Source organism: Paroedura picta, chromosome 14 (genome assembly GCF_049243985.1).
Source record: "Paroedura picta isolate Pp20150507F chromosome 14, Ppicta_v3.0, whole genome shotgun sequence".
NCBI classification, from domain to species: domain Eukaryota; kingdom Metazoa; phylum Chordata; class Lepidosauria; order Squamata; family Gekkonidae; genus Paroedura; species Paroedura picta.
The window spans coordinates 5862742-5877646 of record NC_135382.1 but is presented as its reverse complement, the minus strand read 5'-3'; the positions used below and the strand labels follow the sequence as shown (position 1 = coordinate 5877646).

Genomic DNA, 14905 nt, shown 5'->3' with positions numbered 1-14905 from the left:
TAAAATAAGGATTTTCACCCAGTTAAGTTATCTACTTAGGGTTAGGGTTACGTTATATATGGCTCAGACTGTGGCTTTTTTTGTTTTAGTGGTAGAGCTGGGGAAGATGCAGTGACATGTTTAGGAAGTCTAATGGTATATTGGTATAATATTTAAATATTCTTTCACATTATTTTAACTGTGAAATTTAGGTAAAATAAATAAGAATTTTCACTCGGTTAAGTTTTCTACTTAGGGTTAGGGATATGTTATGTATGCCTCAGAGTGTGGCTTTTTTTGGTTTAGTGGAAGCGTTAGGTCTGGGAAAGATGCAGTGACATGGTTGGGAAGGCTAATGCTATGTTTAAACAGTTTTTCACATTATTTCACCTGTGAAAATCAGGTAAAAATATAACAATTTTCACCCAGTTAATTTTTCTACTTAGGGTTAGGGTTACGTTATGTATGGCTCAGAGTGTGGCTTTGTTTGGTTTTGTGGAAGTGTTAGGGCTGGGGAAGATGCATTGACATCCTTAGGAAGGCTCATGGCATGTTTACATATTTTTTCACATTATTTCACCAGTGAAAACCAGGTGAAAAATATAACAATTTTCACTCGGTTAAGTTCCCTACTTAGGGTTAGGGTTACGTTACGTATGGATTAGAGTGTAGCTTTTTTTTGGTTTTGTGGAAGCTGTCACACCCCCGCTGCTGCCTCCCGGCTCCCCGGGGTTGTCGGAGCAACCAGGGTCAACAGCCCAGCCAGACCTGAGGAATGAGATGGACCCGGGGGAGGGATGTTCCTGGCAGCTGACAGATAACAGACCTCAACAGGAGGATACATCGGACACAGAAGAAGTGGCTGTACGTTTAAGACGAAGCCACAGGGTGGGGCTGACAGAACGCAGAAGGAGTCAGAGATTGCAGGCGAGCTGTCAGAAGCGATGGGGTTCAGCTGGACTCACGCCGGGAGAGGAGGGCTGAGTCATCCTGCAGGTGCAGCTCATTAGATGGGCTGCATTTAGGGAGACAGAAACAGCTAGCCAGCGTGGAAGCAATCTATGCGACTACCCCCTGGACGGGCTCTGCTATCGTGACCTGCTGTGTAATCCTTGACCCTCTGGCTTCGGACCTGACGATGGATTTTGGTAAAGTGATTTGGCTTGGTGAACTCTCGGACTTTCTGGACTCAGACCTTTGGACTGTTTGACTACTCTTTGCCTGGCTCTACGTTGTTCTTATTAGCTCCTGGTGACTTGGACTGAACGTTATCTCTATCTGGGCTGGCCGCTCAGGCCTCACCGAGGCAGCTGCTACCGGGTGTGGCCAGCTAGGGCAGCATAGAAGCCTTAGGGCTGGGGAAGATGCACTGACATCCTTAGGAAGGCTCATGGCATGTTCAAATATTTTTTCACGTTATTTAACCTTTGAAAATCAGGTCAGAAATATAAGGACTTTCACTCGGTTTAGTTCTCTACTTGGTTAGGGTTACATTATGTATGGCTCAGAGTGTGGCTTTTTTTGGTTTAGTGGGAGCGTTAGTGCTGGGGAAGATGCAGTGACATGGTTGGGAAACGTCATGGGACATTTAAATATTTTTTCACATTATTTTAACTGTAAAAGCGAAGTACAATAAATAACATGGCCTAAAAACCCCTCTCCAAGTCTTCTCAAACTGCTGCAATCAAAATCAAATCTGGATCCACCTCACCAAATTTAAAATAGTTGTATTTTCCAAATCCAGGAATCTCACCAAGTGGAAAATAAATGAACATTCCATCGAACAAGTGCACCCCTTTAAATATTTAGGTGTCCATTTTCACCATTCTCTGAAATGGGCCCTACATTGGAACCAAATATCAACCTGCAAAAATTTCGAGGCAAATGCAATAGTGAGATTCTATTTTACTAAGGGAAGTCAAAACTTCCCTGGTGCTATTAAGATCTTTCAAACCATTTATTTATTTGTTTGTTTGTTTGTTTGTTTATTTGATTTATATACTGCCCTCCCTGGGGGCTCAGGGAGGTTAACATAGAACTTATGAATGATACATAAAACAATCAATAACACATGAATATCCATACAATATTAATAACAGGTAGTTGTAATAATAAACAGTGTAAACAATGATACAACAAACAGTACAAACTGGTCCAGAGCACTCTGGTGGAGTTCTGAGAGGGAGAGGAACAGGGGCCCTTCATTTGCTGTTGGTTGTGCCTGGTCTCAACCAAATGCCTGACGGAAGAGCTCCCTTTTGCAGGCCCTGCGCAACTGTTTAAGCTCCGTTAGGGCCCTGATCTCTTCTGAGAGCTCATTTCACCAGGTGGGGGCCACAACAGAGAATGTTCTGACCCTGGTACAGGCAAGGCGGACTTCTTTTGGGCCAGGGACCATTAGCCGGTGGTTGGAGGAGGAGCGTAGGGCTCTTTTGGGAGCATAAGCAGGGAGGCGGTCCTTCAGTGGGACCTGACTGCATATGGCCTTGAAGGTAATTACCAAGACCTTTAGTCTGATCTGGAATTCAACTGGCAACCACTGCAGTTGGTGGAGAATGGGGTGGATGTGGCACCTCCACAGTGTTGCTGTAGTTTCCGGGTCAAGGCTAAGGGCAGGCTTGCATAGAGCGAGTTACAGAAGTCCAGTCTAGAGGTGACCGTCGCATGGATCACTGTGGCTAGGTGTTCCGGGGTCAGGTAGGGCGCTAGTAGCTTGGTTTTGCGGAGATGGTAAAATGCCAGCCGTGCTACCTTTGTGACCTGGGCTTCCATTGTGAGGGAAGCGTCCAGAATCACACCCAGGTTCCTGGCGGAGTGAGCCATAGTGAGCTCTACGCCAGTGGTCCCCAACCCCCGGTCCGGGGACCGGGACCGGTCCAGGGATCAGTTGGTACCGGGCCGTGGCTCCTCCTCATCTTCCTCCCCAGCTGCTGCCTCAGGGGCTGCCCTGCCACTCTGCCACTCTGCCGCCGGCTCACCTTTGGTGCTCTCCCATGGCCGCCATGGCTGGGGCTCCCCCTTGCCGTGGCACTGCGCAGCTACTGCTGGCAGCACCCCCCAGCGGGCGGTGGGAAATCAGGGGCACCGGCAAGAAAGCAAGTGGAGCAGGGGTTCAGGCAGCAGAGACGTCCCTCGGCAAAAGACTACCCCCCCCCCGGGCCTCAGTAAAATTGTCAAGCGTTGACCAGTCCCCAGTGATAAAAAGGTTGGGGACCACTGCTCTATGCCATTCAGGGTGGGCAGGCGCGCTTCCTTACATGGCCCCTACTTACCCAGCCACAGGACCTCCGTCTTTGAAGGATTGAGCTTCAGACAACTCTGCTTAAGCCATTTCGTCACTGCTTCCAGGCAACTGGCTAATGCTTCTGGGGGAGTCAGGGCAGCCGTCCATCAGGAGGAAGAGCTGGTTGTCATCTGCATATTGATGACAACCCAGCCCAAATCCCCGTACCAATTGTGTGAGAGGGCGCATGAAGATGTTGAATAGGATAGGAGAGAGTACCGCTCCTTGTGGGACTCCGCAAGTAAGTTGTTGGCGGTCTGATGTTCTCTCTCCTATTGCAACCCTCTGTACACGATCCAGGAGGAAGGAGATCAGCCACTGAAGGGCTGTCCCTCATATTCTGGCATTGATGAGGCGGCGAGCTAGAAGCTCATGATCGACTGTGTTGAACGCTGCTGACAGGTCTAGTAATATCAGCAGTGCCAACCCACCTCGGTCCAACTGGCAATAGAGGTCGTCTGTCTGGGCGACTAGCGTTGTCTCTATCCCATGGCCAGGCCGGAAACCTGACTGGGACGGGTCTAGGACCGAAACTTCTTCCAGGTATTCTGTTAGTTGGTTAGCGACAGCCCTTTCTACCATCTTCCCCAGAAACGCTAAGTGCGAGACGGGTTGATAGTTATTAGGCTCTCGCGGATCTAGAGATGTTTTTTTCAGCAGTACCACAGCCTCTTTCAAACCCTCCGGGAATTTTCCCATTGTGAGAGATAGATTGATTATCTGGGAGATAATCCCCTCCCACATACCTTTAAATACTGGCTCCGCCTGAACTTTAGAGCCCAAGTCCAAGTCTAGCTTATGCTGTCTGATAAGTTGATATCACCCTGGTTCGTGAAGATTAACAACAAACAAACTAAAGTCTATAGGCCTATCTACTGAGCTATTAGAAAACTTTGAAGAGAACCAAGCTTACAATATCATCAGTCAACGAATCCTGGATATTGACTATCAAAATACTATCGCTGGAGCACGTAGAACATGCTCTCCCATCTTTTTTGAAATCTATCTCCCCGCAAGAAGGATCACGGAGTACTCTGCATCTTTAAAATCACCTTCCTTGAAGCGATTTTTTATGCTAGCAAGGCTGAACCTCCTACCAACAGCAGTGACTAAAAGTTGGTACGCTAAAATTCAATATACCGACAGACTCTGCCCATGTCCTGCAAAGAAACCTGAGTCAGTGGAACATGTTCTCCTCTTTTGTGAGCAACATAACCATCTAAGAGAATGGTACATATTTCCTCTTGTGGGGGCAAGCAAGACTCACAGCCCTGCAACAATAGTGCACTTTCTCTTATTGGATCATAACCCTCAAATAACTGAAGGTGTTGCAAAATTCCTTCATGGGATTTTCTCCAAGTGACCTGGGATCTGAACCACCTTGTCTTTTGTATAAATGTTTTATTATTATGATGATGATTATGCCAATAATCATTTGATTGATTGAAATAACAATTTCCACCCAGTTAAGTTCTCTACTTAGTCCTCACTCAGTGTTTCACAGGTACTAGTGTTTCACAAGGTGAGGGCTCGAATGCTGTACTAGGGCCAATATTGGGAGTGGACTCAATTTCCTCTCTCCTCAATTTCCTTGAACTGTAGAGCCCTGAACATTCTTCAGTATAAGCAAAGATCAGGAGGCAGGGCATGACGGGGGGTGTGGCTAAAGATGTCGTCCTGAGAGGGTGGCAGGGCATCTGCTTTGCTATCTCTGAAGCCTGACAGGGGTCAATTGCGCAAGCAATTGGCAGAAAAGAGGAGGGGTACGCAAACCCCACCTCACCTTTCTACCCAGGAAGTTCTTGGGGCCGTCTCCAATCCTTTAGGGAGTATATCTCCCCGGATTATAGGCTGTCAGCGTTCCAGGTCCAGGGGACGACTGCCATTTTCTATCTCGGACTTTCTTTTCTTTCTTTAATCTTAAAGTATCTGCTTCAACCCTACACGATGATTTACCACAAATGAACGTTTTGAACTGAGGGGAGGACATCGGCTGAGTTCCAAAACATCATTTACTGCAAGTATCTCTCGTTTTCTTTTCTCCGTCTCTCTTCCTGCATCAAAGCCCTTTGTTTCCCCCCTCCTCTTACTCTGCTCTGCCCGAAGCCACCTCGTTATGAGGCAGGCTAATTTTCCTAACTAAGCAGAGGAAGGACTCAAATCAACTCGAATTAATTGGCAAAAGCTCTTATTGTAATTGTTTTGGTTTTCGGAAATAAGAGATAAGAGCTGTGAATGGGAAGATCCCACGAGAACTCTGTGCCAGCACGAGAATACCAGCCTTAACTGACTTCAATACGTCACATGCCAGAGGATAAAACAGAGGACCTCTACTGGCCACTTGTAAAATTGTTTGAGGCCGGGTTTTTTTTTTTAAGTCAAAACATGTCTATGTTAAAAAGATTGGCTCATCTAATAGAGATACAAACCCAAGATTACAAAGTATTTATAGATGGATTGGTCAAAAGTATCTCCAAGGAGATCCAAGATGGCAAGGAAGAAGTCTCCAATAGGAATGATGGATCAATACCAGTGGCTGATGACAGCTCTAAACAAGGTGGAAAACCAACAGCAGAAGAGAAATCTGAAATTCATATCTTCAAGGAGATCCAAGATGCCAAGGAAGAAGTCTTTAACAGGAATGATGGATCAATAACAGTGGCTGATGACAGCTCTAAACAAGGTGGAAAACCAACAGTAGAAGAGAAATCTGAAATTCTGGAGACGGAAAATGGGATGCTGGAGTTCTGCAGCCCAGATAAGGACACCCTTATTAAAAAGACATACAGCCATCTCAAAGCAACAGTGTACAAAAATCAATCAAAAGAAATATGGATCTGCAGTGAAAGTAACCGATTTAAAGGAGCTCTTTGGGGAAAAAATTGTATTGATACTGGAGTCCAGGAGGTGCAACGGCCTCAAGATTTATCGATGCATATTCTGCGGGAAAGAGTACAACTGCACTTTCTACGCCAAAGGCCAATGGGACAGAATATAAGTCTACGGGAACGACAAGATGTAGCAAGCCTCGAGATGAGACCCCCTTAAGAAGACCGAAAGCTCATATTGTTTTATGTTTAATGTTATACTGTATTCTATATTTCTATTTTTATGAAAAAGGGGAAGCAGTGTCTCTTTCTCTCTTGTTTCTTGTTTCTTTTCCTTTGTAGGCATATAGGTAATATAATCATTAGTGTTGGAAATATAAAATGGGGTTCTCCCCCCTTATTTTTTCTTTCTTCTATTAGTGTATTGTTCTAGGACCAAAGACTACACTGACCTGTAGAAAATGTTTAATGTTAAGCTTTCAACTTAAATCTGAAAATATACCTGTCAGGATGGCTCTTAGAATGGGTCAAGTATAAATTGTTTTGTAGATGTATAAGAATTAAGGATAAGAAGCTATAGAAGACTGAAAGCTTATATTGTTCTAAGCATTTAATCTAAACCTGGAAATCTTATTATTCTCTGTATTAACAACATATACTGTATCCTACATTGCTATTTTTATGAAAAAGGGGAAGCAGTGCCTTTTTTCTCTCTTGTTTCTTTTCCTTAGTAGGCATATAGGTAATATAATCGTTAGTGTTGGAAATATAAAATGGGGCTTTCCCCCCTTATTTTTTTTTTATTGGTGTATTGTTATAGGGCCAAAGCTCATATTGATCTGTAGAAAATGCAAAGCTCTCAACTTATACCTGTCAGGATGGCTCTTAGAATGGGTCAAGTATAAATGGTTTGTAGATGTATCTGTATTAAGGATAAGGAGAAACTATGAAATCCTTTTGTAATTTTTTTTTCTTTGTACATCTTTAAGGCAAAGCCCTACTTTCCTCTCCCTTCATCAGGGTATTGATACAGGGCCAAAACTTATACTGTTCTATAAGAAATGTTTAATGTTAAGCATCTAACTTAAACCTAGAAATATCTGCCAGGATAGCTCTTAGATTGTATCAAGCAGTTAACGTGAGGTCTACGATCTCTCAAATAAGTTGATTAATAACAACTTTTCTTTTGTATATCTAAACAGGCCTTTTTTTTTTAAATGTAGTGGAAATGTGGATGGCTCTTAGACTCATGGCTTTTAGAGTTTTGGGCAAAAGTTTATATCACTGTGGAGTCAATGTGGGGTCGTATATTTTCAAATGATGGTTATATTTTATTTACTGCTTTTTGTATCAATAACTCGTGTTGCATCTTATATTTCTATCTTTATGAAAATAAAAAAAATCATTACAAAAAAAAAAAAGGAGGCAGGGCATGACGGAGCCCTGAAGAGTCCACATTTAGTGCACTCTGGAGCCAGGCAGGATTCGATTTGTGGCTGCAGTTGGCAGAAGGGGGTCAGGCATGTTAACTTCTCCCACTTTCTACCCAGGAAACTTGTAGAAGCTCCTGGGGCCAATTCTGATAATTGGGGAGGTTTTTTTACCTGGACCTTAAGCTCCCTGCGCATTGGGACACAAGAACTCCTGCCACCATCTTTCTGAACTTCTTATACTCTTTTTGAGCTGCGATATATCTTATAAAAAATAAGGAGAAAAAAAACCCTGATTTGTGATATAAGGACTGGATTTGACCTTGATGCCTAATTATCCTAACTCTCAAAGATCCCCAAAGGTTTTCTTCCTTTGGTCACCGCTATGTTCAACGTGCCATGACTTGGGCTTCTTCCCCCCTCCTTTTCTTCTTTTATGGTCTTTTTCAGTGCAAGCTGAAGCTGGGATAGACTTCATTCCAGGCTGGGATAGACTTTCATCAAAGCCAAAGCATTTCTGAAGAAGGGGCCCGTTTCAATCTGCTGTTTATGTTCTGGAGATCAGTGACAAGATATATAGCTCTCGTGAGATTCAGGATGCCATGACGAGAGCCTTCATTACTTCTGCTTCAAGATGTCACTGAAAGGCGACCTGGAATTCTGAGAAGTTTCTCTGGCAGTCTTAGGTAAAGGTATCCCAGGTGCAAGCACTGAGTCAAGTCTGACCCTTGGGGTGATGCTCTCTAGCATTTTCTTGTTAGACTCAATACAGGGTGGTTTGCCATTCCCTTCCCCAGTCATTACCGTTTACCCCCCAGCAAGCTGGGTACTGGAATAAAACTTGACCTTTGCTTCTGGATTAATTTACAGCTCTAAGGGCATGTTCTTGGACTAATTTACTACTCCCAAAGCTTGTTTTTTCCTACTTTCAGACTCTGGTATATTCTTCTTGATTTTTAGTGTATTTTTTCTAAGAGATTTTTATTTTCACTTTTAAGCTCAGACTGGGGTTAGAGTGACATCTGGTGGCAAAAGCATAATTTACACTGCAAAGAATTCTACCATATAGTCTTTTCATTTGACTTAACTGAAACACCTGAAGCTAACATATTTTAGATAACTTTTATAACTGAAAATGTAACAGTGTTGAATCTTATTTTGACAAGTTGGATATATGATGAATGAATTGGGGTGCTGAAAATTATAATATTCTATAATATTCTAGAGCGAGTTATAGAAATCTATTCTGGAAGTGACTGTCACATGGATCACTGTGGTCAAGTGTTTGGAGGGGCGCTAGTAGCAGAGCCTGGAGAAGATGGGAAAATGCCTGGCTGGCTACTTTCTTGACCAGTGCCTCCATGGTCAGTGAGGCATCAAATGTGTCCCTGCCAGGTGCTTCCTGCTCCCGCACCCTACCTCCCAACCACAGGACCTTCGTCTAGGAGGGGTTGCGTTTCAGGCTACTCTGTTCAAATCATTCCGTCACTGCTTCCAAACATCTGGCAAACGGTTCCGGGAGAGAGTCTGAGTGGCCGTCCATGAGAAGATAGACTACAGCAACAGGCTAGGTTGGGCTCAGGTGGGGCTCATTCATCGGAGGAAGACTGAGTTCCAGGTGCAGCCACTTGGTGTAACAGCTCAGCTTGTTCTTAAGCACAGCCGAAGTGCTTCCCAGTGTGGCTGCAACCTTCTGCACATATCCACCCGTTGCCTTGACTGGTTTCTTGCTCCCCGACACTTTGGCGGGTGAAGCTCTGTTTGACTGATTCCCGGCTTGACCTTGGTAAAGATAAACGACAACTCTTTCGGTTCTCCTTTGGACTTCGTCAGCTAACAATTCCTGATAAGACCCGGACTGGACTTTTGACTACTCTCTGGTATGCGCTTTGAACTTGCTTGACTCGGTAACCGTGCTTGCCCTTGCACTAACCCTGCGTGTGCTCGGCTAGGGCAGCACAGAATCATATACCACAACATTTCTCAATTCTTTTGACTACTACTACTACTACTACTACTACAAGAAGAAGAAGACGAAGAAGAAGATGACGACGACTGAGAGAGCACTGATATCACTGCTTGGTCAGAACAGTTTTATCAGTGCCGTGGCGAGCCCAAGGTCAACCAGGTGGTTGCATGTGAGGGAGTGCAGAATCGAACCTGGCATGCCAGATTAGAAGTCTGCACTCCTAACCACTACACCAAACTGGCTATCTACACCAAATAGCAAGGCCAGACGCCTGTGGGACCAGGCCCTCCAGGGATGTAGGAAGTAGCAGGGTCCATCCTAGGAGCACTGGGTCCTCTCTGCCTCTCGGTTAAATCATGCAATGAGAGGCTGCAACAGAAGGGCTCCAGGCAGGATCTCATGCAGATGCAGTAAATCACATGGACAGTAACTTGGGCCAGAACTCTGTCTTTGAACTTTTATTATTTGGATGCTATATCTCATCTACTTTTGTAGCACCCAAGTATTTTGTGTGAGACATCAAATGTATCATTACCATCATGTTAGGTGCAGTTTGGGGAATGTTTTAAAACTGTAACATATTATGTGGCATGACAGTTCCTAGTATAAATTTATTTGTATTTGCCTAATACAGGATTGTTTTCTGCTTTCTTGTAGAACTTTAACAGAGCTCACTTGCAGTAATGAACAAACCAAAAACATATCCTTCTGGGTTCTCCTTGTCATTGGAGGAGTCAGAAGAGGACAGAATGTCCAAGTGGGGAAGCAGCCGTGAACTTAAACATCTCAAAGCCAGGATACCTGAAGGACAGTCTTCTGCCTGTCACAGATCCTGCTTTAACAGCCATTTGCATCCTTAACAGATGTGAGGCATATCTCAGCAAGAAATAAGGCATTCTGGGTCATGGCACCCCAGTTGTGGAGACCACCCCCTCGGCTGCTTGGTGAGGAACCTTGTGATTTACTAGCTTCAGATGAAAATGCATCTTTTTAAGCTATATTTTTGGTAGGGGGTTGTTTTTGTATTTTATGTAATTTTGCTCCATTTCTCCATCAATATTTTATTGTTCTATTGTTGTATATGAGCTGAGGAAATTTGTTCCTTGTTTCTACATTAAAAAAAAACCAAACAAACTGTTATGTACTTCCCTGAGACCCTTTGGGCTTAGGGGTGGAATAAAAAAATTCATTTATTAAAAAACAAAGAACAGTTACTGACAATGTATTAAAAGCCTCTAGCTTGAGCTTAAAAAAGATTTCATTATTGGGGTAGACATCTGCTCAGTGTTACTGTAAGATTCTTTAAACTGCCTTATACTGAATCAGACCTATCAGTATTGTGTACTTGAGACTGGCCATGCCAGAGGTCTTCCATATCACCTGCTGCCAAATCTTTTAACGACATATCAAGGATTGAACCTAGGATCTTCTGTATGCCAAGCAGATGCTCTACCATTGAGCCACAGCCACTCTCACAAACATAACTATTCATGTGTGAGGAAAAGATCTAGGCTGATTCTGTGAAGGTTCAAGGGGTGGCAGGTTACAGTGGATGAGTGATAGGGTTGTGATTGTCCTGCATAGTGCAGGGGGTTGGACTAGATGACCCAGGAGGTCCCTTACAACTCTATTATTCTATGATTCTAGAACTAAAAAGCTGATGCTTAGTTCAAATAATTTCAGTTAAATATTATGGGATTGATCAGATATTTCCCTTTTCTTTCTATTGTCCCAATGTCACTTCTCCCCACCAAAGGTTAGGGGAACATTGAGAAATACAGACGCTGGGGTTTCTTGAAGCCTGAAGAATGTTTCAGGGGTTTCTCAACGGTAAAAAAGTTGAGAAAGGCTCCTTTAAAGCTAAAGTAACCTGCATGTTCAAAAGATTTTTAGCATTATCTGTTACAAACTGAAATAAAACAAGTCAGACCTTGGACCCCTCATCCTTCCAACATTAGTGAGATTCAACAATATGAACTGTTACAGCCAAGTAATTTTACCAAAACAAAAGGATGACTGAGCTCAAAAGAACAGCTGCATTATAAGAACTGTTCATGCTATATACCATTCCTTTCCCGAGCTATTACTTTAAAGCAAACACAGTTCTTTTCTACTTACTGTAGCTTTGTCAAGAACTTTAATTGAATATGGCTCAGCCACATTGTGTTTCCTTAGTGCTTGTTCCAGAAGCTGTAGAGGGGGGCTCTCCCATTTTCCAAAAACCACTAAATCAATATCACTATGGATAATTAAAAACATACACAATTTAATTTAAAAACCCTTAGGCCTTGAACATAATAAATTTTTACACAATTGCTAGCTGGAAGAGTTAAATCCAGTCAATTTTGTTAGCTATTCCTTCCAATTGTTACAAATGAAAGGCTCCTACAATTTAACATGCAGAGGACAACAAGCTACATAGACACAGAATCACAGTATTGGAAGGGACCTCTAGGTCCATCTAGTCCAACCCCTTGTACGTCATTATCTTAACCCACAGTAATTTGCTTAGCTATTGCTTGGAAAATATGGCACACAGGGTGGGATCCAGTAGTTCATTTCCACTGGAGGAGAGATCATAACAGGATTCATAGGGCACATGAATCCCCAGTAGTAGAAGGAAATCACTGGAATCAAACTACTGGCTTGGATCCTACAAAGCTTGAGCTTTGTAGGATTCTTCACTATCGGTAGTGAAGGGGAACTGAAGGAGAGGGAGTCTCATCTTTCCCTCCCATAGCAGGTCTCTGAGCCCCCAATATTTTGTTTCTGGAGGGCAGTACACCCTGTATACCATAGAAGTTGAAGCAAAGACATGAATCAGCAGGGATTGCCTTCTCCCACCCACAGAAGTGCCCTTTCATCCCCCCAAATGGACTACAGGTCTAAGTCATTTTTTTTCAATAGGTCTAGTGGTAATCTATTACCTTACTTTCTGAAGTTATAAACATACATAACCTTTGGGCCATACGAATTAATAGCAAATTTCCTGCTGAGTGTGCACACAGCTGTGTAACTTGTAGCTATGTTAGAATTTCTAGCAATACTGTAGTACTATGACAGACACACTTATCATTGATAAAGAAAAGTTGTTGGCAACTAAGTGTTCTCATTTTTGGTGCATAAAAACATACCCCTCATTATATAAAGTATTTTTTTACATGGTAAATCTGAGCGTTTCTGATTTACATGTTAAGGTTGAAGATTCAGTGCCCCGTATAACTCAGCTTAATTTTTTTTAATATCAGGTTTAAAGAATTAGTAAGAAATGCTGGCATTATCTCTTATTACAAAGCACTACTAATACTTTCTGGAGGGAAAAAAGGAGTGTTAGCCAAAATCTCAGTACTTACCTAGTTGGCAAATAAAGCCCTGTACTAAAACTCCCAAATATCTGAACCTGGAAGAGAGGTGCAAAATCAGTATGTTATTGAGCTTATGAACTAAAAAATATCCCAAAGACACTCGCATCATTTTGAAGCTACAGAAAATTAATAAAAGACATTTGCTGACTTCTAATAAGTTGAACTAAATTAGCTTTTGTCTTCCTTTAATAAACAATGCCTTCCACTCAAGAACACTCTGGCTAAAGTGAGAACACTCACAGCCCAATCACCAAGCCATAGCATGGTACTCCTAACACCACCAACATGATCTTTCCCAGCTGCTTTTCTGATTGTCAATATGCCCACATTGGACAAATTACGATCAAAAAGCCATGGGTTGGGCTGAATCTGAAAACTACGGTTTAAAGCAAAGCTTGGCTAATGCTAAGCAGTTTGCTTGATTCAGGTATCACAACATGGTTAAAGCAAGTCAGGCAAGAGAAGGGAATCAACACAAGTGAGAAGAACCTGCCATATTTTCCCTATTTAAGATTAGAAGAGTGCACTCAAATGCAAACTTTTCACCCTCCTTCTTCCTCTGGCAAACTGCTGTGGAACCACAAATCACACAAAGTACCTTCACCATCAGGAAACCCAAGTGGAATCTAACTCTGTTGTCCTCTCTTTAGCCTCCTTCATTTTGTGCCCAGAATGGAGGAAGACAGCACAATGCTGCATTTCCTTAGCCTAGGTGAAAAAGATGGCCTGCTATGGCTGAGAATCCCTGCTCTGCTACTAATGCTGCAAATAACATTTTAAGGAACTTAAATCTGCCCTATAAATTAAGGTGACCAGATTTTAACATTGGTAAAGCGGGACACCATTGTCCGGGGGGGTTCTTGATTAAAAAGTTGGTCTATATGGAGCAACAAAAGGTTTCATAGAATGCATAGAACGCAAAAATAGTATTGTAATATATATATACTAGTAAAAAAGCCCATTGCCCTTTGAAATGCAATGGGCGCTAGCAGTGAGAGTGGGTATGGGGGGTGGGGGACTACCTGGAGCGGCTTGCGAGCCGCTGGCGAGTGGCAGGAGTCCTGGAGCTTCGGCGGCCTGAGGCGGAGCGGCGGGCGGCGGCGGGGCCTCCTCGGCCGCAGCTCTCCGAAGGCTCTCCGAAGCCTTCTCCCGGCTGGTGGAGCGGCCTCGCGGCGTCGTAGATGCCGCGAAGCTGCTCCGCCAGCTGAGAGAAGTCGGCCAGGCCCACCCGCCCCCCGAGGCTCTCCCAAGCCTTCTCCCGGCCGGTGGAGCGGCCGGGAGAAGGCGGCGCGGCTGACCGCTCACCTGTGGCTGTGCGGGTGAAGCAGGCAATGGGGAGCCGCGCTTCACGCGGCTCCCCATTGCCTGCTTCGGGCGGGATGGACACTTGGAGGGGCCAATCAGGAGCCGCTTTGCGGCTTCTGATTGGCCCCTCCGAGTTTTTATCCCGGACAGGGCCCGCCCTAACTCCTCCCACAGTGCCCTTACTGCTTTATTCAGTCCGTGGCGCTCTGCGCCATGGGGCTGTTTAAAGATATTTAATTTCAATGTAAACTTGTAAATTTGCCAGGTACCCCCAGAGGTCCCTTCAAAAGTGGGACAATCTGGTCACCTTACATAAATCACTGGCAATACATTTTTATGGAAGTCATCAATTTATGTAATCGTTTGGATTTGGATGGGGGGATTCTTTACAACACTCTGCATTGTGGTCTAGGCCAGCTGGCATGGAAGGAGGTATATAATCACATCACTGGAGTGGGGAGTGCCTATAGAGAACAAAGTATGAACTTGATTTAATAAAAAATCCAATGAAAGATGTACTCACATCAGCCGTAGGCCAGAGGTCTTTGATAATAGTTTCTATTCTTTGCACTACCTCTCTTCTCATAACTTCTTCTTCAGGACATGGGGACATAAACTCATAAAAGTCCATTATTTCTTCATGGAGCCTGTTGTAGGCAAATACAAAGGTCAGCATCATGTGAAAGCCTATTGAAAGATTTTATCGCATATTTTATAGACAGATATAACTTCAACATGAATCTGTT

At 43.7% G+C, this 14905-nt stretch overlaps 1 protein-coding gene across 1 annotated transcript in view; it reads right to left on the bottom strand.

Annotated features, from left to right (window-relative positions):
• Nucleotides 1-14905, bottom strand: part of LOC143823950 (3-oxo-5-alpha-steroid 4-dehydrogenase 1-like) — a 61181-nt gene that overhangs the window by 21368 nt on the left and 24908 nt on the right. Inside the window, exons 5-7 of the mRNA XM_077310727.1 lie at nucleotides 14683-14806; nucleotides 12843-12889; nucleotides 11608-11728 (exon numbers count right to left, since the gene is read on the bottom strand). Of these exons, the coding sequence (XP_077166842.1) occupies nucleotides 11608-11728; nucleotides 12843-12889; nucleotides 14683-14806 (292 nt within the window). The remainder of the gene's footprint in view (nucleotides 1-11607; nucleotides 11729-12842; nucleotides 12890-14682; nucleotides 14807-14905) is intronic.